We start from the raw sequence: 24,251 nt of genomic DNA, 5'->3' as shown, positions 1-24,251 counted from the left end.
AATTCCTTTGAATACTGATAAATATTAAATGAATGCTGCAATAAATTATGTTTTAATTAACACAATTTTTTATTAAATAAAATTTACCTAGCAAGAACGACATGAGTGCGTTCACTGTTGCAGTTGCAAAAAATACATAAATAAAATGAAATGAAAAAATAAAATAAAAATCTAAGTATCCGCTCCCATGATCCACCGCGGCGCTGGTCTGTGAGTCACATGACCCTGACATTAAAGCGGAAATGACAGTTAGCGCTTCAGTCTCACGGCAGATAAAAGGTAGAGATCAAAACATTTTTGTGTATTATCATAAACGGAAAACTGGTTAAATCCCATATAAGTCTGTCCGCTTTTATTAAGAGTTCTTCTTGATGGTTTCAACTATATTGTGACTTTTTGATCTAAAAATTACGTGTAGCTTGCCTAACAGCGTCACTCACCCATCATGAGAAATGAAACTTAAAATTAGCAATGGTTATAAATATTAAATAACTGCAGAAATGATCTCCCGTTGAGTCTTTCAGGTGTCTAAATCTGAGGCGAATATAAATTTGATGTTATGATCAGCTGACCCTTCTGTATACCGGTCGTTTTAATACAAATACATTGCTGTTTGTTTGTGTCTGCTCATCAACATCAGTCACTGGCCTATGGAGCTGTCAGCCAGGGATATTCACCTTTATCTATATAAAGCATATATTATGGCTTTGCTGTTGACCTTATCAGCCTTTTTCTATTGATTGCTTCACAGTTTGTGTAAAATCTTCCTGATTTGAACTGTAATATCGTGTCTGTGCTTCAGATGATCACGTTTGAGGTGTAATGCTCATAATGAAGATCTCCGCAGACACACACGTGAACCGTAGCAGAGTGTTCGTGGAGATGATGATGATGATGATGATGATGATGATTGTGATTGTGCCTGTGTTTAGGGCTGTGATGTGATGTGAAGTGATGATGGCAGCTGCCAGTGTGTCTCAGTCTTCCACAGAGAAATCACAGCTGACCTTGAAAGGTAAGAGACCCCGTCCCATCGATCCCAGCTCTGTGATTGATTTATCTGCAGGTGATCAGATCGAGAAGCTGATGTGACGCATCAGTCCTGCTGTGTTTTTGCACTGTGCCGTGTTTCCTCTAGAGGGTGATGTGCACTGAATCATAACTTCATCTCTGCGAGCTGCTAGATCATGTCAGGACACATTCACTCACATTTCCTGTTTGACAGAATATTCTTTACTGGAATATTCTGCAAGTACATTTTTCCTGGCATCTTGATGGTCTTGATTCTTTGATCTTGGAATCATAGTCTTTGTGGCTTATTTAATAATATAAATATGTAATCCACACTACATAACTGTCTTGAAACAGAAAGATGTCTTTCTGCAAACTAAAACGTTTTTTTGGCTTTAGAAAATTAAAAGTTTACGTTGTTGTTATGTGTTCCCTACTAAATAAGCAAGTGGTTCTTGATTGCAGTCCCCTGCTCTGAATATTTAGCATGGCTGTGTTGAATGGCACACTTGCTTACCGTTTACTGCCCAGTACACAGTGCACACTGCCTACTATTTTTAAAGACTAGTGTGTGAAACAGTATATAACCATCAACACATGTTTCAGAGTGCTATGCTAAAGTGTTGTCACATGACCAACACTAAACGTGAATTCAGCTGTTGAGGTTGTTATCTTACAAATAAATGTGCTAACTGTTTGTTTATAAGGGTTCATATCAGTTCCTAGTACTAAATAATTATGTTGCCCAATTGAACTCATTTCATAATGGATGATGAACTAGCCTACTGAACAAAACTGAATCAACACTGAGCTGTCTTAAAACACACCGTAACTTTAAATGTTAGGCTGATGATACACAGGGCAACCTTTTTGAGCAACGTTGCTTGGGCACTTTCCCATTGAAAATAGGTAACAAATTTCTATTTTGACAGCGACATTACTCAAAAAGTTGGCCCTTGTATCATCAGCTTTAATTTTTCCCTCTTATTTAACCAGTGGTTGGAGCAAATGATCTAACATTACCTCGTAGGCTACATTTTGTAAATGTTGTTCAGGAAAACTTTTGAGTTCAGCCTGGAGTGAGAATTATTCAGGAATAATCAACAAGCTTGTGATTAAATATGTAATTTGTTTTCTCAATTATTCTGAACTAAACTATACAGGGAACCCTATCGTTGAAGTTAAAATTAATAACTGATTTATATACAAGTATTATACCCTTTTTTTATAATAACAAAAAATATACCTTTATTTTATTAATTCTAATAAAAAAAGCAATTATATGATTAAATATATAATAACATTTTTTTTTGCTAAATTCTCTACTGTACATTTTTCTCGCAAGTTTATAGACACTGAATGGATTTTCTGGAGTTATGTGACAGTGTTTTATAGCTGCTGTCTTAACGTGAATGAAACACTCATTGAGGGATTTCATGAGACACTCTACAGTAAGTTGAAGTGTATCTTTCAACATGGACGGATGTGCATTCGATGCTCATTTCATGCTAATTGTAGAATGCACTAAACTGTGGCATTGCTGGAGCATGTGAACCGTCACGCCAGTAGAGAGCTCCAAAATTTGGATGCTGAGCGTTTGTTTTCTATAATCAAAAGTGACCTGCTCTGTCTTATCTGTCAGCTTGTTGACCTCTCTGCTCTGCAGTGTTTATCACTCTGCAGGAGAATGAACATGTTTCACCAGAGCGTGTACGTGAGCATCCTTGAGTTCACGGGCTAAAATAAATGCTTCTTTCAGTACGATTAAACAAAGAAAAGGAAATAGTAGCATATTGATTATTGGGGTGGTTGATCAGATGTTAGGGTTGTCCTGTGTCCCCTACTGTGTGACACGTATTATTTACAGTAGTATCGTAATTGTTGTTTTAATGATGTGGATGCTGACTTTATCAAGTATGTCACTCACTTTGGGAAGAAAAAAACTGCCTTAGGAGTGCACACTTTTACTGTATGATGTAGCCTAGTACAATGCCGTTAAAATGCCTAAAACATCTTAAACAGGTAAAAATGTCCCTGGAAATCATATAAGGTGGCAAATATTGGCAAAATTTTTGTCAATTCTCACACCCCTAAGAGGAAGCACTATCAGCCTGGTGCAGAAAACAGGAAAAAGACTAGAGAAGACGACAAAAGAAGCAAGATAGTTGAATGGTAGATTAATTACATATTTGTTATAGTCATGTTTTTGGTGCGTTTTTTTGAAGATGCTGTGCCAACGTCATAGTGTCACTGTTCTATACCCAGTATATACAAAACTACAGTTTTACAGCAAAGAACATGCGTAGTATTGTTATTGTAGGGCACTTCAAAATACAGTGAATAATTCAAATAAAACTTACTATTACTGTTTATATTTTAGATCCAACATTAGCTTCTTTCCCATCAACTGGTAAGAAATTACAACACTGCATGTATGCTGTGTAAGACTTTCGGTTTTACATTTAATGTACTTTTGCATTGGTCTGAACAAAACGGCAGATGGGCTGAAGGAAGATGCAAATTCGCACCATGACAGTAGGTGGCTCTTATAAATTTAGCAGAAATACAGTGGTTACCCAGTTATCCCCGTATTTGTGGTTGCCCTATACATAGATCAGTGCTGCACAGCTTTCTGGATCTTTAAGATAAAAAAAAAAAAAACACAAAACCATTAGCCATGTTTTTACATATTAATCTGGATTAAAACAGATTTAAGTCCAGAAAAGATTGACTTTACTTGACTTAAAAAATGTTCAGATTCTTTTGTTGTTGTTGTAACCAATTTTGTGACATTTGTTTACATTATTTTATTGTGTATTAATTTACCCAAAATGCTACGTGCTCCACTGGATGTTATTAGTTACTTATTGTTCATTTTGATTATAAATATGATATGATGGAATGTATAACTCTGTAATGGTTTGATTCACAGTCATTTATAACTTTGCCAAAAAATATAATGTAGTGCTTCTCATTGAAATGTAGCAAAACGTCTATTCCAGAAAGTTTAAGAGTTGAAAGAGTTAGTTTTTCTGTTCTGCTCATCTCACAGTGTTGTCTGCTAAGCCTCAGTCTCCTAAACTGCCCAATCGTCACCCTCGTTTGAGTTCGTTTGTGGAAGTGACCGCTGATGGCCTGACCAGTGAAACAAAGAAAACGGGCAAACGCACTGGACACCTGGAGCTGCAGTGGAATGAAGACCTCACCCTGTAAGGCATTATGTGACTGAGATTATATTCAATGTACATGTTACTTATTTAATTTAAAATGACCTCAAACCGCTGAATCAGTAATCAAGTAAAAGTATCAATAATACAGTCTCTTCTAAAAGCCAGTTCTGGGTGGCTTTATTAAATGACCACATTTATTCATATACTGTTTGGTCACATTTGTATTATTTTGCCTACAGGAACGTGACTCCTCAGAGTCGTTTGGATCTGAAGTTGTGGAGTTGTCACACTTTGAGGAAGGAACTTCTGGGCAGTGCCACCATTGACTTACTGGACACTCTACGAACACATGACGGCAAGAGTAAGTTCATCTCAAACAGACACGTATACGCAGACAAAACTCTAAACACTAATTAAACGGCAATTCATTGTAAGTTGGGCAGTTGATACTTCAACAGCTTCCCAATTGAATACTTCTACCCTCTACAGACAGCTTCCCAATAGTCATTGGCTAGTACATTTTTTAGTTTACTCGTAAAACTGATATACTATACATATACACACATACAGTTTAATATGAATATGGCCGGCAGCCATATCACCCTGGAGCCCAAGACCGGTTGCCCACTGAAGCTAAGCAGGGCTGAGCCTGGTCAGTACCTGGATGGGAGACCTCCTGAGAAAACTAGGTTGCTGCTGGAAGAGGTGCTAGTGAGGCCAGCAGGGGGTGCTCACCCTGTGGTCTGTGTGGGTCCTAGCGCCCCAGTGTAGTGATGGGGACACTATACTGTCAACAAGCACCGTCCTTCGGATGAGACGTTAAACCGAGGTCCTGACTCTCTGTGGTCATTAAAAATCCCAGGATGTCTTTCGGAAAGAGTAGAGGTGTGACCTCGGCATCCTGGCTAAATTCGCCCATTGGTCTCTGACCATCATGGCCTCCTAACAATCCCCATATCCGCTGATTGGCTTCATCACTCTGTCTCCTCTCCATCAGTAAGCTGGTGTGTGGTGGGCGTTCTGGCGCAATATGGCTGCCGTCGCATCATCCAGGTGGATGCTGCACACTGGTGGTGGATGAGGAGATACCCCCTGTCTATGTAAAGCGCTTTGAGTGTCTAGAAAAGCGCTATATAAATTTAAAGAATTATTATTATTATTAATACTGTGTATGTTTTTGAAATGGCACAGCTTTTTAAAGAACTGAAATTACACTCTTAACATCAGTCAGTCAAGCATTATAATATATCATCACACACACACACACACACACACTACCAGTTAAAAGTTTGGAATCAGAATGATTTTAAATGTTTTTTTTAAAGAAGTCTCTTCTGCATAACAAGGTTGCATTTATTTGATCAAAAATACAGGACAAAATGTAATATTGTGAAATATTATTATTATGTAAAATAAAGTTTTTCTATTTTAATATACATTAAAATCTAATTTAGTCCTGTGATGCTCCGCTGTATTTTCAGTGTCATTCCTCCAGTCTTCAGCATCACATGATCTTCAGAAATCAGAATAATATGCTGATGTATTATCAGTGCTGGAAACTGTTGTGCTGGTTCATATTTTTTTGGAACCTGTGATACTTTTTTTCAGGATTCTTTGATGAATAAAAAGTAAAAAAAAAGTTAAAATGTAGAGCATTTATTTATAAATAGAAATATTTTCTAAAAATAGACACTACCGTTCAATAGTTTGAGGACAGTAAGTTTGTATTCTTTCTTTTTGTTCTTTGGTTTTGAATACATTAATTCCTTTGTTTAAATGTTCTATCAGATTATTAGACAGACTTCTATCCATATTAGACAGAACTGTTAATGACGACAGTAAACGAGAGAGAGAGTGTGAGCACTGTATGCGCTCAAAATAAAAATCCCACTTCGAACACATCGGCCAAGCAGTAAAACATATCGGCCTTGGCTATATATCGGATGACCACTCATATACATACACACAGCCTCGTTTTCATTCCTGTCAAACACTAAATACAACGCTACCCTGACAGAACTCCATAGGAATGGGAAAAAAACCCCCCAGAATATTTGTTTAAGAACAAATATCATTGACAAAAATCAAAAAGAAGATTGCCTCAGCCCCAATATTAAGGTTCAAATCTGCTGATCACCTCCGACAGTTCATAACACCTTGTAACAGACAATTGTCAATGTTTTATACTAGAAGTGAAAAAGTCTCTGATTGGAAACATGTGACCTCCTGTGATTGATTTCTCTTGCAGTGCTGGGTCTTTGGACAAAGTCTGTATGAACCTACCACATGTTCCTTTCAGCTCAGTGCAGTGTTTTTCCTGAAAGGTTTTGAGGTTTGACTTTTAGCAAAGTCACTCCATAATATTAGTCCTACTTTTTCTTTGGTCAAGTTGTTTCTGAGTCAGCAGACTCCTTCACATTGTTTAGAAAACTTCTTGAACTTTTATCATCAGACAGTTTATTTTTTTATTTTCACAACACAGGATATGTTTAATGTCCTTTTTGTTCTATGGAGGAAATTCATACAGGAAATGAGGGTCAATTTTGACAGAATTAAAATTTTGATTGAACTGATTTGTTAATGCTTCCCTAAGAAGATAAAGACTTAGTGTATTAATGTTTGCTCTTCTTGCATAAGTTTCCCTCAGCAGTTATTATGTGAGTGCATGTTTTAATATGGGATAGATTGAAATGAACAGCTGAGCTCTTACTCAAACCCTTTTAAACCAGTTTAACTTCTACCCGGCTATTTTAAAACACAAATTATGAACTACTGAGTGTGTTGCCACAACCAAGAATCACCCAAATAAAACGTCATGAATGTAAATGAAATTTAGGTATAACAAACTGAAAAACAAATGTATTTGTTGGCACTAAAGCTTGCTCTCTCTCTCTCACTCTCTCTCTCTCTCACTCTCTCGTGCTCTCTCTCTCTCTCTCTCTCTCACTCCCTCTCACTTTCTCTCTCTCTCTCTCTCTCTCTCTCTCACTCTCACGCTCTCTCTCTCTCTCTCTCACTCACTCTCTGTCTCTCACACTCACTCTCTCTCTCACTCACTCTCTCTGTCACTCTCACTCTCTCTCTCACACACACACTCTCTCTCTCTCTCTCTCTCACTCTCTGTCTCTCACACTCACTCTCTCTCTCACTCACTCTCTCTGTCACTCTCACTCTCTCTCACTCTCACGCTCTCTCTCTCTCTCTCTCTCTGTCACTCTCACTCTCTCTCTCACACACACTCTCGCTCTCTCTCTCTCTCTCTCTCTCTCTCACTCTCTGTCTCTCACACTCACTCACTCTCTCTCTCACTCTCTCTGTCACTCTCACTCTCTCTCTCACACACACTCTCTCTCTCTCTCTCTCTCTCTCTCTCTCTCAGTGGAGAATGTTCAGCTCAGTCTGGTTCTACAGACAGAGAACAAAGGCTCGGTTGTAGCAGGAGGTGAGCTCAACGTCTGTCTGGACGGCCTGGTTGTTGATCTAGGATCTCTGCCCAATGGCAGCGCTGCCCCAGACAGTAAGTCCTGTTCACAGACACACATGCACACTTTGTAGAAAACACTCGTAGAACACACAGAACACATGAACAAATGCACATTCATGAGTGCTAGGAGCCTTGGCTGTGACTCCACCTAAAGTAAATGCAGGAATCGCGGAGGTTGTGGTGAGAGGGGCAGGAACGGAAAGAGTCAAATTTGACCAGAGGAGGCCCAGCGAAAGCTCACAAGAGAGCTTTTCTCCTCTGTGTACTCAGAACTGACAAACAGAACCCAGTAGGTCATTGGGTTTTCTGACCACTCACAAACCTAATCTGTTCAGACTCATTTTGCTCGGAAATAAGTTGCTCTGGGATGCAGCCATTTGTCAATTAGACAGTGCATGGCTACTAGATCGAGTCTGTTACTGCTGGTGTTGGGGAGTAACTGGTTACAAATAACTGCAGTATGTCATTTAATTACAATATAAATGTAACTGTAATCTACTACGTAATTTACATTCCAAAATGTTATGAAATTAAAGGTATTTGCAAAATGTTAACGATTACAAAGAGGGTTGCATCTGAATATTTTCACACATACGTACACAGATGCATGAACACATTCTTTCCCAAATTGCATTGACTGCTTTAAAATATGAGTCTCCTGTGTTTCAGGAGTTTAGGACACAGAATAGGATGCATTCGTATTCTATAACTGTTTTATTTCCTATTTGGGTTTATGTGTATGCTTTATTTTTTAAGATTGACTGTTTTTTTCCAAGGCATTGTTAGATGCCAGTGTTTCCTGTCATAGCTATGAAAAGATTTAGAATTGATTTCAAAAACAGTATCATAGCTATTAAACTATTTCTTGTTATGATTTTTAAATATGCATTTAACCTCAATAATGATCTCAAGATAAGAATAGATGCTAAAGCCTGATTTTATGATGATTGTGCTTTAAAATTAAATTATGATCTTAATTCGAGTGATTTTGAAAGTCTGACAGTAAACAGTGTTACTAATGGTTGAAATTTAGAAAGTAATCAAATGTAATCAGTTATTTTAATAAAGTAATTGAAATAGTTACACTCCTTGTTACATTTTAAATAGGGTAAAATCTGTTATCCTAACACATTTCCACAGTTACCTTCCTAACAGTGGTTACTGGAGAAAGACTCTCCTGAGTTTAGTTTGTGAACGTTAGTTTAGATTGTCTCTAGCTGGTGAAATGTGACATCAACCCTTTAGTCTGTAAACATATAACAATTTAATGTTCATTTAAAGCCATGATGAGAGAAGCCTCTGAACCACTGAAATTCAAGAGACATTTTCAGAAGAGTTTATATTTTCCATGGATGAAATGTTTAAGATGCCTGCAAAATATTCCCCAACCTGCCAAAAAGCTTTTATGATATTAAATGTTTCATACCTAATGTCACGCTGTCTAGTCTGTTTCCCTGGGTGTCCACTAGTGGGCTCACTTCCCCTTAGGCACTTCACCGTAGGCACTAGAATTCCTCTAGTCTTGTCCTGTCATGTGTAATTGCACTCCTGTTAATTGCACCAGGTGCAGTCACTTTATTGTCATTAGCCTCCCTATAAATACCAGTCTTTTCCTGTTGTTTGTATGGAGTCCTTACCCTTCGTGTATCCAGCCTTCTCGTCCCCCGAGATTCTTCCTTGTCTTCTCGTCCTCCGAGTTCCCGTTCCGTTTCCTTTCCTGTTCTATCTTTTGTTTATTTGTTTTGGATTGATTGTTTTGTTTTGACCTTGGCTGTTTTTGACCTTGATTTGGATTACCCCAATAAACATCTGCGATTGGATCCCTCTCTCTCCCTGTGTCTCTCTGGGTCACGATCGTCACAGAAGAACTCCATCACTGAGATCCAGCGGTATGTCTGTTCATGTTTCCTCCCCAGCCACCGAGCGGGATAGAGGAAATGGTTTTGAGGGTACCCGCCTGGTCGTGTTTCGTGGGACCAGGGGAGGTCGCTCAGGAGTGGGTGGTCGAGAGGAGGTCTAGCATCGCTCTCCACTGTGGCCCCCCCGTTGACCCTGGGTTCGGATGGGAGCCGCCGTCTCCCCATTGTGGAGTGAGAGTAAATGGTGCGCAAGTCTGCCGAGCCAGCCCCGTTACACAAGACGCCTGCCAGCCCAGTGCCGCTGCGCAGAATGGCCACCGACCCAGCGCCATTGCACAGGATGGCCGCCAACCCAGGACCACGAGGCAAGATGGAAGCCAGCCCAGCACCACAGCACAAGATGGCCTCCAGCCCAGCACCACGAGGCAAGATGGCTGCCAGCCCAGTGCCACAGCACAAGATGGCTGCCAGCCCAGAGCCACTGCGCAGAATGGCCGCCGGCCCAGCACCACTGCCCATGATGGACCCATACAGTTGACCCTCCAGAGTGGAGTCCGATTCCCTTGGACCCTCCAGAGTCAAGTCAGATTCCTGTTGATGTTCCAGAGTCGAGTCAGGTGCCCGTTGACTTTCCAGAGTCGAGTCAGGTGCTCGTGGACCCTCCAGAGTCAGGGTTAGGGTGTACGGGTTAGGGTGTACTCACACTAGCCATGGTTGCCATGAACCGGGCCCAAGTACGATTGTCCCCCCTCCCCACTCCCCCTCTGGCCTGCACTCACATATATGGTTTCAGCATTTGTGCCGGAGCACGCTTACGTCATTATGGTGCGACGGTTTCGGGATAAACAGGAAGAGCGGCGCTCTCTGAACACAATGGAGTGCATCGCTCTGTTTTCTTTGTGGATAATTTTGTGTTGTTTGGTCCACAGCCTGTTTTTAAACAGATATGTCGCCTTAGTGGCGCGAAAATTTTCACGTAATCGTGCTGCTCGTATGAGGATGTTTGCAAAGTACCAGCTGAAGTGCAGCAAGGACTTTGCAGTTTTTAGTTTTTATGCGTTTTGCACCTCTGCCGTAGACCAAAGCGACCCTTTCCAAGTAACCTTACGCATACAAGGAATTTGTTTTAGTGACATAAGCTTCCAGTACACAGAGACAACAACACACAGGCAAAAAAAAAGAGATTGACAAATTGACAAATAAATAAGTGTATAAACAATTGTGCTATAAATGATAATGGAATAGGATTGAGTGAGATGCAGGAATGTTCTAGGATGGAGGGTTAACAAATAAATATAAGGATATTGCACGTTTATAAGCATAAGTAGGGAACATTTAACTGTTCATGAGGTTGCCTGGGGGAAGAAACTGTTCTTGTGCCTTGCTGTTCTGGTGTTTGCGGCTCTGAGGCGCCGGCCAGATGGCAAAAGTTCAAAGATGGGGTGACTTGGATGTGAGGGATCCAGAGTGATTTTCTGAGCCCTTGACTTTGACTAATCGAGCCGTGCCCGGGCACGATTCGGAGCACTCACACTAGTCAAACGAACCGTGCTTTGGTGGTCAAACGCACTCGGGCACGGTTCAAACGGGCTAGTGTGAGTACACCCTTAGTCACCGTCGAGCTTCCAAAGTCAGGGCTAGTTCCTGTTGACCTTCCAGAGTCGAGTCAGGTGCTTGTGGACCTTCCAGAGTCAGGGCTAGTCACAGTCAACCTTCCAGAGTCGGGGCTAGTCACAATTGACCTTCCAGAGTCAGGGCTAGTCACCGTGGATCTTCCAGAGTCAAGGCTAGTCACCGTGGATCTTCCAGAGTCATGGCTAGTCACCTTTGACCTTCCAGAGTCAAGGCTAGTCACCGTTGACCTTCCAGAGTCAAGTCAAGTCACTGGTGATCTTCAAGGACAGAGTCAGGTCACTGGTGATCTTCAAGGACAGAGTCAAGTCACTGGTGATCTTCAAGGACAGAGTCAGGTCACTGGTGATCTTCAAGGACAGAGTCAAGTCACTTGTGATCTTCAAGGACAGAGTCAGGTCACTGGTGATCTTCAAGGACAGAGTCAGGTCACCTGTGATCTTCAAGGACCAAGTCAAGCCACCGGGGTTCTTCATGGGAGAATTCAAGTCAACAGCGATCTTCATGAACAAAGGCAAGTCACCATTGATCTTCATAAACAAAACCAGGTCACCAATGATCCTCATGAACAAATGCAAGTCACCAATGATCTTCATGAACAAGAACAAGTCACCAATAATCTTCAAGAGCAGAGTCAAGTCAGCATTAATATTCTGGAATCCAGTATAAACACCATGGGATTACCAGAGTCTCGTCACTTCTCTGTGGAACTGCCGGAGCCTCTACCCTGCTCAGCTGATCTACCAGAGTCTCTCCTCGCCTCTGCGGAACTTCCAGAATCTCGTCACGTCTCAGTCGAACTCTCTGAGCACCCGACTGATCCTGTTGTGGCCACGGAGGCCACCCTTAACTTCTTCATGTTCTTTGTTTCAGACTTGCCCAACCAGACTTGTCTTCTGCTCCGCCCTGGGGGGCGTCTGTTTCGGCTGCACGGATGTGGTGGTCTTCTACTCCGCCCTGGGTAGCGTCTGTTTCGGCCGCACGGATGTGGTGGTCTTCTGCTCCGCCCTGGGGGCGTCTGTTTTGGCCGCACGGATGTGGTGGTCTTCTGCTCCGCCCTGGGGGCGTCTGTTTTGGCCGCACGGATGTGGTGGTCTTCTGCTCCGCCCTGGGGGCGTCTGTTTTGGCCGCACGGATGTGGTGGTCTTCTGCTCCGCCCTGGGGGGCGTCTGTTTTGGCCGCACGGATGTGGTGGTCTTCTGCTCCGCCCTGGGGGCGTCTGTTTTGGCCGCACGGATGTGGTGGTCTTCTGCTCCGCCCTGGGGGGCGTCTGTTTTGGCCGCACGGATGTGGTGGTCTTCTGCTCCGCCCTGGGGGCGTCTGTTTTGGCCGCACGGATGTGGTGGTCTTCTGCTCCGCCCTGGGGGGCGTCTGTTTCGGCCGCACGGATGTGGTGGTCTTCTGCTCCGCCCTGGGGGCGTCTGTTTTGGCCGCACGGATGTGGTGGTCTTCTGCTCCGCCCTGGGTAGCGTCTGTTTCGGCCGCACGGATGTGGTGGTCTTCTGCTCCGCCCTGGGTAGCGTCTGTTTCGGCCGCACGGATGTGGTGGTCTTCTGCTCCGCCCTCGGGGCGTCTGTTTCAGCCGCACGGATGTGGTGGTCTTCTGCTCCGCCCTGGGGGCGTCTGTTCTGACCGCACAGATGTGGTGGTCTTCTGATCCGCCCTGGTGGGCGTCATGTTATGTCCTTCTTGGACTTGTGTTTTTTTTTTTTTTTTGTTCTTCTGTCTGTTTTCCTCCTATGGACCTGGCCCTCCGTCCCTCCCCCTGATCCTCCGCCGGTCCTTTTCCTTCCTGGGTTTCTTGTCTGTGTCTTTCTTTCTGTTTCCCTCTAGGACCTGGCCCTCTGTCCCTCCCCCTGATTTATACCCGAAAGAAGTCGTCATGTCTTACCACTGAAGCATTCATAATCACACAAGAAACCATATTGTACAAAATTAGTGGGAATGTATTTTAATTAGGAATTTTTAGTCATGCCAGTAATTTGTGGTACTTCAATAAAGGTCAGATTTTTCTGAAAATTTTGAACATAAGCAGCAAAGACAGTTTTCACTAAAACAGCTTGGAGAATAACAGTATTTTTCTGTTTGGAGAGCATTTGTAAACACGATGGTGCATCAGTTGTCCCTCAGAGGTGTCTTCTAGCAGTCGTGTTGTGTCTTTAGTTTATGGATGTTTCTAATCCTAAAACATTTGCAGAGCTGTTCCAGCCACATTCTGTCTCATATAAAAATACTGTCAATATGGATAGTTGTAGATCGCAGTTTGGGTAAAAGACGGAAAGCATCAGTCTATGCGAACTACATTTGTAGTACATTTACTAGAAAAGATTTTACTGCTATTTATTCGGTGTCATGTGCGAATGAAACGATTAATTGCCATTAATGACATATAAAAAGTTTGTTTACACACTGTATGTGTGTGTACAGTGTATATGTAATATGTATATATAAATACATATACAAACATGTATATATTAAGGCTCCCATGAAAGAGAAGACCTCTGACAGTCTTACAAACAATTAAAATCCAAATCCAGTTTGATAAGAATGTTATGATAGATTTTATGTTATGTTATGTTTTCAATGGCAGGACCTGTCGTCTTGTATTTTTGGCTTGTTGTTTCTGATTGCTCTTTAACCCCAAGGGGGAAATCCCAATCTGGCAAATCCCAGAAGGTAAAATCAAAGCAAAACAAAGTTAAAACTTGTTTTGAACAATTTCTTTGTCATCTGAAAATTGATTTTTAAGTTGGGGGGAAAAAAACTATTTAAACCGTAAATCAGATTTTTTTGTCAGGGATTTTCAGGGATTTTTTTAGGCCATATGGCCCAGCCCTAATTTTTATATAATATTAATTATATGCAAGTATAAAAATATATACATATTTATACATATACATATACATATAAACATAGTCCTACATTTAATATACTACTAGAAATTTCTTTGACTTTGGTTGAATATATGTTGATTTTATTTGAAATATGGATGTGTTTGGAGCTGCTTAAATCATGAGTGAGGTTGTAATAAACACTAATAGAAGCTCTGAGTGTAAATGCTTCTTATTCATGTCTCTATGAAGGACTTTACTGTTGTTCTGGACATGATTAATCTGTTGCTTATGATTTTGTTGTTTGTTTTTTCAGTGATTTGTCTTTCATTGGCCGTTTGACATGTGAAATGTCTTTCACAACATACCAGAACAACAACTGGCTTTGTGTTGCGCTCTCAAATGATGGTTTTAGCCACGTACAGTATAAAGCTGTGGACTGAGTCTTCTCTCAGTGTTTGACCTTCAGCGGTGGATAAAGGTTGAGTGTGTGTAGGTCTGTTAGGGTCCTCTGTTCACTCTCAAGTCACTCTCGTTGGTTTAATGTTTTCCCTCATTTCCCTCAAGGCAGTTTTTTTCTGAAACTCATGCACTACATAAACAGCTCTTTGTGTACGGACCTGGGGAAAGACAGAATGGCGCACACATTCAGTAACAGAAACCTTTGCTCAAACTTACGAAGCCTCAAACTTTCTTACAGTAACTTGTGATTTTTTAATAAAAGGTTTCAGCCCACTCCATTTGAGTTTTACTAGTGCAAGTCTTTTATGAACCGATACTTTCATGTTAAACTATTTAAAACAGAAAAAGCAAACACGATTCATTAAGAGCAACAACATAAGCAGTGTAAATTTCAGGTGCATGTTAGTATTAAAGTCATGGTTATCCAAGTCTCTTCCTCTCATGGGATTCCAAACTGCAATTTTCAGAAAAGAATATATATTTTATATATATATATATATATATATATATATATATATATATATAAGTATTGTATGACATGATCAGGGTTGAACTATAGCACACAAGTCATTGATACAGGGAATAAAGGAAGTAATTCATGTTTGGATCAACATGTCTTTTCTCACACCCAATATGAAAGTGAACTCTTTTAAATAATGTACTAATAGATGTTAGACAGTAATGCATAATAGATTACATGAATACAAATGGAGAAAACTGGCGTAAATGCAGAAAACTGAATTAAACCAGAACTAAATGCATGGGCATAATAGTACCTGTATGTTTGTCAGCTCTCGTAATATATTCTGTTATATTGTGTCACTCAACACATTTTAGTGCAGATCATTAAACCTTCATGCTTTACAACAAGGATATTTTCTGAGTGAACATCACTTTACAGTTTGTACTTTGGTGTCTCTGTACCAGAGTGTCTTTGGAGGACTACAGCATTAGATGTTTTTGTGCTTTTGTAAAACAAATATGTGAGACTATCAATCATGTAGTCATGAAAAGTCTGTCATTTTAAATGCATCACTGGTTTTTACACTGTAACACATTTCCACCGAGTAGAAATGACAAACCATTCTGCATGATATACTGTATGTGAATCCGTGCTAATAATGATGATTTTGTGTTTTTTTGTCTGTGCAGAGATGGTTCACTCGAGTAGATCTAATCATAGTGAGGAGAGCCTGAGTACCAGCAGCCCCCGTGGACGGTCAGCACTAATATCTCTTAATACCTGATTATTCATAATGTCGTTTCTGCTTCTCCTGTTTCTTCTGATGTTCTGCTAAGCACAACCTTGTTTTTTCGGTGCATGATATCCTAAATGGGCTGAAGAATCACAAGTTGGTGTTAGGGGTTAGTGGTATGACTGCTATTTTTGAGTAGTCCAGTGAATTGAATGCACTCAAAGGTGCTTTATGCAGTCTTTACATTTTATTTAGTCATTTAGCAGATGCTTTTATCCAAAGAAACTTACAAATGAAGACAAGAGAACCAATCGAAATCAACAGAAGAGCAACAAGATGCAAGTGCTATAACAAGTCTCAGTTAGCCTAATGTAGTACACGTAGGTTTTTTTGTTGTTGTTTATTTTCTCTTATTTTGTAATTATGTGGAACTAACACCAGAACCATATTTGTAGATGTTGTAAAACTGTGTTAATTAATTAAATTAATAAATGAGGAAAAATGTAGAGTATATCAGCTTCTTTGTTGCCTACTGCTACTGTGTATGGAACATGCACGCACAATTATTTATTATAGTGAGTTATGCCGAGAGAACATATGTTGGTGGGTGGGCAAATTTTAAAATAAATGTATTTCTTTCAGAATTTTCTAATTCTGTTGCTCAATTTTAGAATTAAAAGAATAAAACAGTCAGCTCTATCAAACCAGGAGTTGCCAAACTCACCAGTATGCCCCAAATAATCCAAATAATAGAATTTGCTTGGGCAATCTTGCAAATACCCTCCGTGGGAGTGTTACAGGATGTTTACTAAAAATACTCGCCTCATGTCCAGATAGACTGGACATACCCATAATTAAACGTGTGTGTGGGTTTACAGAGGCATGGCAGAAAATACACAGAAATAACCATCACTCATATGAACCATTACAATGCTGTGTCTGATGTGAATCTGTCATACTTTTCCAGAAGTTTAGCTCATTCTGTGGGTTCCTGTGGAGATCCAGCGGACATCAGAGGAGCTGTTCTCTCCAATGGAGAACTGAATGGAGAATCTGCGGACGACACAGGCCTCCACAGCAGCTTAAAGACGGCCATCAGCAGCCTGAGCAGTGCTGGTCAGATACACACACACTTTACAAATATACAAACTCACTCAAGCTGCCATGGATTGTGATCATAACATGATAACGTGATAGAGATGAGCAAGTGAAGTCGCAGGTAGCGGAGAGCGCAAGTGGTGATTGCAAGTGAATTCGTAGTTTAGTTTCTTTTTTCTTGTCTTCACCACCTGACTACTGTTGTAAAATGTTCAGAGATTCTGTCAAAAAGTAATCAAAACATAGATCAAATTAACAAAAATGAAAAAAAGACTGCAAGTGATGTCAGTATTGCCTGCAAGTTTAAGTCTGCAGCCAGAGCCTCTTGCAAACAGCTGATTTGAAACAAAGTCAATGGCTCTGTTTATGAATGGGCCTTTGAATCATTGATTCACAACGAGTCATTTAAAACATATTAATTGGTAAGTTCAGAAACTAAACAATGCTGTGTTGCTCAGAGACACACGGTAGTTCTGCTGTGGCTTTACAGGTAATATGTTCTCTGCTAAATTGAGCAGAAACATAATATTGGGTTTAAAATATAAAACAATATTAACTTCTTTATTTACCAAACTGTTGTTTAAAATCACATGTGCACTCCTTATATTCGGGACAAATTCACCACTCGTGTAATACTGCTCTCCCTGCTTGTGATATAGATATGAGACAAAAACACACACAGTAGCATTTTTGTCCCAATAGGTCATAACTGCAATAACAGTCAACTGTATGAATAAGATTTGGCCAATGTGTTAACTGCGTAAAAAATATTTTAATTGCGTTATTTTTTATTTACATTTTAATGTGTTAAACTGACAGCCCTAGACATATATAATTATCGCCCTACTTAGGCCCTGTGATGGTTTTCAGTGTTTTGTTGGTCTTTGCTCAGGTAAAGGTGAGACGGTTGCTAATGGCTCCCCCTCACTGAGCTCAACCCCCTCTGTTGAGATGGACAGTCCTGCCCCTCCAGCAGCCACAGAGACCCCATCCTCCACCGAGCAGAGCAGTTCAGCCACAGAGACACACACCACCCATGAACTGCCCGATGGGTACGTCAGAGAGCTGCGCCTCAGCTTAAACTTCAGTGCCTGCTGTTTCGGGTTGCTTAGTGTTTTTTCTCTCTTGTAGTTGGGAACAGCGAATTCTCCCTCATGGACGAGTCTACTATGTGGATCACAACACAAAGACCACCACATGGGAGAGACCCCTCCCACCAGGGTGTGTATCTGTCTTTATCACATGTTTGTGTTTATAATGTTCATGGAAGGAGTTACTAGTTCAATCCACCAGACAGAAATGAGAGTTGAGGTAATCAGGCATAGGTGTTTGATTTATTCCTTTTAAGGATTTTTATCGAAAGGGTGAAATACAGTTTTATTCCATTTAAATCTTGATTCTTTTTGCCATCTTTTGGAAATGCACATTTGAGCTTTCAGTATCAGTAGCTTGACTACTGCTTGAGTTTTTATTTTCATGAACAAAAAACAATTATTAATAGGTGGAATTTAAATATTAGTTAGGTAAATTGGTAGCGGCACTAGTGCGACCTCAAACAAAATTGAGCTGCACTGGCTGGAGAAAAGGTCACAAAATGCAACCATGTAGTAATGCACTGTGTAGTTTTTTAAAAACCTGAGCTACTTTTAGTCTAATTGCACAAGATGCTGAAAAAACATGAAAACATGGCAAAAGGTCAAAGACGCTGTCTATTGCGAGATTGCATTTGAAAAACCAAAAATTTGTGGAGCATCTGTGAGTGTTTATAGTTTGCTTTTGTGCATGACCACTTCTGCACACATCTGGTGCTGGTGTTAATCCATGATTGGTGTCTGTTGTAGCTGGGAGAAGCGTGTGGATCAGCGTGGCAGGTTCTACTATGTGGATCACAACACCAGAACCACCACGTGGCAGCGGCCCACAGCCGAGTCTGTGCGCAACTATGAGCAGTGGCAGTCTCAGCGCAGCCAGCTGCAGGGAGCCATGCAGCAGTTCAACCAGAGATACCTCTACCAGGTCAACCACACGCTTTATTCTCCTCATCAGCAATGTGCTTTTGAGTTACACATGTCTTCTACTTCTCTTTGACACTAAAGGGCTAACAGCATAACAGAAGTGTGTACTGAGCTCTGATTTAGAGGTTGCACAACAAATAATCATCATCCATCACTGATTGGGATGTAAATGTTAGGGCTGTATTTCATGGCAATAAGTTCAATAAGTGGGGAGAAGTCTCTTTCTGTTGCCCAATATTTTTTATAAGGATTTCTTGATTATTAAAAGTTCACAAGAGCAGCGTTTATTTGAAATAGAAACACTGTCACTTCAGTTTAATGCATCCTTGAAAAGTACTGTGTCAGTGTATCAAGGTTTCCAAAAAAGACAAAAACATAAATCTACAACACGAGAATATGACACATCACTACAGTTTTAAACATATATAATAATTAGAAATGTTTCTTGTGCGCTTACTAGAATGATTTCTAAAGGAGCATGTGAAGACTGGAGAAATGTCTGATGAAAATTAAATTTGACGGGAATAATAAACACAATCTAAACCCATTTTCCTATACTGTAGGTAGTCTGAGATCTGTGGGACGTTCATAAAGTAAAGTAGCTACAATGTATGATGCAGTCCTGACAATGAGGGACTCTGCAAAGCAGACCACAATCTAAATGAATACAGATTTAAATAAAAAAAAATCATAGATGACGATGAAACTTATCAAATTATTAATTCAGTCATAAAACGTGTTATTTTTGTGTGCCTATATCCATAGGCAGAGCCTTGTCACAGGTCTGAAATTAATGGGGGCTTGCACAGTTAAACTAAATCTATTACACAAAATTTACGAAGAAAGTTTAAATGAAATGGAAAATGTCAATTACGGTGTTAAATTTAGATCTGTTGATTCAGCATCATATTTCTTTTTACACGTTTACAGGGTTGCGCATTATAACCAGTCACATGCGTTTCTGTTAATGAAGTTAATGAATTAATGAATGAGTTAATGAATGCAGTGGCCAGTAAGAGGCATTCAGATGAGTCTTCGCTGAAACATACAGATATGAATACAGGGTGTGTAAGAGATCCATTTATTATACAGTGTAGACAGCTTCACTGATTATAACGGGAGTGTTCATAAATGTGATGTTCTTTAATGTAAATGTAGCTGATCACACAGAACACGTTTTTTGCTTTTAAAAATAAGATGCCATACAATAGTATCCAACAGCAGAGCTGCAGCAGTTGTTGTTGTTTTTTTGTCTAGTGCAAGTTTACATAGTAAAGCAAAGGCAGTGGAACAAAAAAGCAATCTCTGTGAATCAGCTCTGCTATATACGTTAGCATGTCTTGACTTGACATACCAATAATCTTATGCTTGTTTACGGATCGCAATACTCACATTTCTCTTAGGTATGTTTCATACATGAAAGTGAAAGTGACGTGACATTCAGCCAAGTATGGTGACCCATACTCAGAATTCGTACTCTGCATTTAACCCATCCGAAGTGCACACACACAGCAGTGAGCACACACACACACACACTGTGAACACACACCCGGAGCAGTGGGCAGCCATTTATGCTGCGGCGCCCGGGGAGCAGTTGGGGGTTCGATGCCTTGCTCAAGGTTCACCTAAGTCGTGGTATTGAAGGTGGAGAGAGCATTGTACATGCACTCCCCCCACCCACAATTCCTGCCGGCCCGAGACTCGAACTCACAACCTTTCGATTGCCAGTCCGACTCTCTAACCATTAGGCCACAACAAGTAAGTTTCCGGAAAACACTGCGTGTGAGCACCTGTCTTTCAGTATAATACTGTAATATTTAGTATTGTTAATGTGACATTGATGGGATTATTGACAGTAATCAGAGTAAGGACTAGTGATGGGAAGTTCGGATCATTTTACCGACTCTGACTTTTGAGTCTCATTTAGCAAAATGAACAAATCTTTTTTCAAGTCATTTTGTTCATTTCGTTCATTTTAGCAAAATGTAATTAAAATGTTACGTGTTATTTCCCAACACATTTAGTACTTATGCAAACGTTGATCACACTACAAACAATAAAAAACTAAAATGCTATAAGATACAGAAAAGATTAATTAGTTGTTTACCTGGGTCTTCAGTCTGTGATTAGCTCACCTCACATCTTGTCTGACAAGTCTTCGGGTTCAAGTCATTCCTTAATCACGTGACAGACCCATACGCTACCAATGCAGTCCGAGCCGGAAAGAGAATTGAAAGAGAATATATATTATAGTAGTAGCTCCACTAATAAAAAGCTCCTTTGTATTTATATCAGCAGTGAGGTGGCAACATTGCCTTTTTGAATTGAGCTCACAGCTTGACTTTTAGCAGAGATATGATGAACCGATATACAGCGGTTGCCAAAATGATTAGAACACTAGTATTTTCACCAGCTAAAACAGTCAGGTTTCTTGAAGCATCTTGGAGATGTTGCCACAGTTCTTCTGGATAGACTGGATGAGGATCAGGTCATATCTCTGTGAGGAACAGGCACGTGCACAGGTAGGGCTCAACCTGTGCAGAGCACATGCCCTTTTTGCCCTTACACTCCGAAGTGCCCTTTTTTTGGTGTTTTTTTTTTTTTTTGCTATCAATGCTATTGGTCACCCTTTACGCCTGTCTGTCTGTTTTACAAATATTTAGCAAATGAAAGTTCTTAAAACGAGCTTGTGTAAATCTTATTCGATCCTCAAGCTGTCAGTAAGCTGATAACTCCGCCCCCTCTATATTCATGGAATCAACTGAAGTTCCACAGCAGCCTGCCAGCCGCACAGTAGACAACAGCGGAGCTGAACAAAGTTTTGCGAAGGGTAAATAAATATGTTGTTGTTTGAATAAGTACTACTAAACACTACGTCTATAAAGGCTATTATTTTATTTATTTGATGTCTGACTGACTCACTGACTGAGACATGTGGGACGTCGCCTGAGAGAGAGAGAGAGAGAGAGAGAGAGAGAGGGCTAGCATTTTGCCATCTAGTCATAGCCATAGCCAACATTTAAATAGCCTGTGCAGATAGTAGCATTTCATTTTTTATAAAATGCGATTTAGGCCAAATGCATTTTACCACAGGAAAAACTGAGCGCTCCGTCTATATAGCTAACGTTACAAAAACAAGTTTGTAACCTGTAGATGAAAATGTAATGTGATGTCAGTGTTCTGTCGATTTGTCATACGCTGTCAGATTTTCGGTGTAGTAGCAGTCGATTCTGTTCCCATCGGAATGTCTGTTCCCCTTAACGCAAACATACTACAATTGTTGCGTAGTTGCCGAGTTACTATCAAGGGGCAAGGAACTCGACCGGAAGTTGAAGTCGGGAGGGGGCTGCCATCTTTTAGCAGAACTTCACTTGCGTTAGCATTCCCATTGACTCCCGTTCATTTTGGCGTCACTTTGACAGCGAATAACTTTATATCTGAGGCGTTTAAAGACTCTGTTTGTCCATTATTTATTTCTAAAGATACACGACAATATATAAAGGGCTCCATTACCTTCTATGTTACATTATGGCCCCGTATAAACAGTTTTTGTAAAAAATAGGCTAACGATTGCGTCATAACCACTCGGCTCTCTGTCGCATTACCGTACAGACAGGAGGAGAAGCTCGCAGGCAATTCACTTAATATGGCGTACTGGCGTTACATTTTAAAATACTATACAAAATAATTAATCAGAATACTTACTCCTGCTCACTCACGACAAAGAACTCCCCGCTCAAGCTCGCCGTCTCTGCAAGATTAACGATGGCAGTTTGCACGCACAGCCACTTAGAAGATTTACATCTGTCAGACAGGTTGCTGACGTCGTCAAGCTTCGTTTGAGTCTGCGCGTCAGAAACGGAAGTGCTAAAAAACACTAAAACCGGGCTTCATTCGTCTCAATTGAGTTCCAATGGGGTCGCTGTGTCCATTTCTTTTACTGTCTATGGTTACTATACGTACGATCAGAACTAGCGTGCGCAAGAAGCGTGACTGGATGTACGGCAAGTCAAATAGTTCAAAATACCGTCCTAAATCTTAAACTTGAAAATAAATTTAGGACGAGAGGTTTTTCAACTTGAAATGTAAAAATATAAGACAAAAATAACGGAACAACTGCAAGATGAATAATAATAAAAAAGAACATAAACGGGAGTGTGAGAATCATTTTACTATGCTGCAGTGTAGCAAGAAATTTGTCCTTTTTTGCATTCCTTAAATCCAGGTGTGTTTGGTGTATTTGCATGTGGGAATGTTGCCAAATCCGCGGAATTTAGGCTACTTTGGGAAAATGTTTGATTAACTATTTGGTTGGGTTTATTACACGGACCTGGCAACCCGAGGGGAAACAGACATTCCGAGGGGAACAGAATCGACTGCTGCAGCGGCAGGCGCCGTCGCCGTTTTAATGACGGGCAAAAAAAAAATCACATTTGCACACATTCACTGGTCAAAAACTATATATTGATAAGTAATACAACACCATATAATTTGTTTTTTACTATCGAAAAATCATAACAGGTGCGCCCCCGCGCTGTTTCGTACCTCGTCACCTTGATAACATATATTTCTAAGAAATTTTCTTCTTTGATTTATGATCGCTGATACACTTAATTTATTAACATTTAGGCTAATCATGTTATGGTATACTCTCCGCTCGTCCTTACATGTATAAAATGTAGTAAAACATGGTTTACGACAGTAATGTAGTAGAAACTAAATAAAAATTACAGAAGATCTCTGTGAAATCTTTATATTTTAGCATGCAGAATGTAATTCATGATTAATTCCAAAGCTTCATTTATTTGATCCAAAATACAGCAAAAACAGTAATATTGTGTAATATTTTTTACAATTTTAAATAACTGTTTTCTATTTGAATATATTTTCAAATGTAATTTATTTTTCTGATCAAAGCTGAATTTTCAGCATCATTACTGCAGTTAGTACTCTTCAGTGTCACGTGATCCTTCAGAAATGTTTTTCACTGCAACTGTACTTTTCACACTATTTTTATTTATTTTTTCATTGCTGACTTATTTTAGGGAAAGTGTAGTGAATAAGAGACCTTCAAGAGACCAACATCCCTGGTCCACCAAAGTATCAAATTTTTGCCAGGTAGGCTGATACATGTTGGATATGTTATAGTAACGGTATGGCTATAGTTTCTTATAATCTGGAATTGAGTTGTACCGTAGTGTTGGACATAATTACTTAAATTATATTTCAAAAAAGTTTGTCAAAAATACTTGACTCATTGCTCACCTTCCCCTCTTCTCAATGTCATTCATAATCATGTTAACCAAATAATACAAATTAGCTTATAAAACCAAACAGAATAGCTAAAAAAGAGAATATATATATAATTGATATAAAAAAAGGGAGGGTGTGCCCTTTTTCGGTTTCAGCACATGCCCCTCAAAAGGTCTGTGCACGGCCCTGGTGAGGAACACTGGCTGCTGTCAGACAAAAACCTCACTGGATTATTACAAT

At 40.2% G+C, this 24,251-nt stretch overlaps 1 protein-coding gene across 2 annotated transcripts in view; it reads left to right on the top strand.

The window, feature by feature from the left end:
* The first annotated feature begins 185 nt into the window (after positions 1–185).
* Positions 186–24,251, top strand: part of LOC113043654 (NEDD4-like E3 ubiquitin-protein ligase WWP2) — a 45,240-nt gene continuing 21,174 nt past the window's right edge. For both annotated transcript variants that reach the window (XM_026203162.1, XM_026203161.1), the window contains exons 1-10: positions 186–279; positions 933–1,015; positions 4,064–4,220; positions 4,421–4,542; positions 7,561–7,698; positions 15,602–15,668; positions 16,613–16,761; positions 17,636–17,795; positions 17,875–17,964; positions 18,585–18,759. In XM_026203162.1, the coding sequence (XP_026058947.1) occupies positions 955–1,015; positions 4,064–4,220; positions 4,421–4,542; positions 7,561–7,698; positions 15,602–15,668; positions 16,613–16,761; positions 17,636–17,795; positions 17,875–17,964; positions 18,585–18,759 (1,119 nt within the window). In that variant the 5' untranslated portion in view covers positions 186–279; positions 933–954. The remainder of the gene's footprint in view (positions 280–932; positions 1,016–4,063; positions 4,221–4,420; positions 4,543–7,560; positions 7,699–15,601; positions 15,669–16,612; positions 16,762–17,635; positions 17,796–17,874; positions 17,965–18,584; positions 18,760–24,251) is intronic.

The sequence above is a fragment of the Carassius auratus genome, chromosome 25 (assembly GCF_003368295.1).
Source record: "Carassius auratus strain Wakin chromosome 25, ASM336829v1, whole genome shotgun sequence".
Taxonomy (NCBI): domain Eukaryota; kingdom Metazoa; phylum Chordata; class Actinopteri; order Cypriniformes; family Cyprinidae; genus Carassius; species Carassius auratus.
This window is presented reverse-complemented; position numbering and strand designations above follow the sequence as displayed.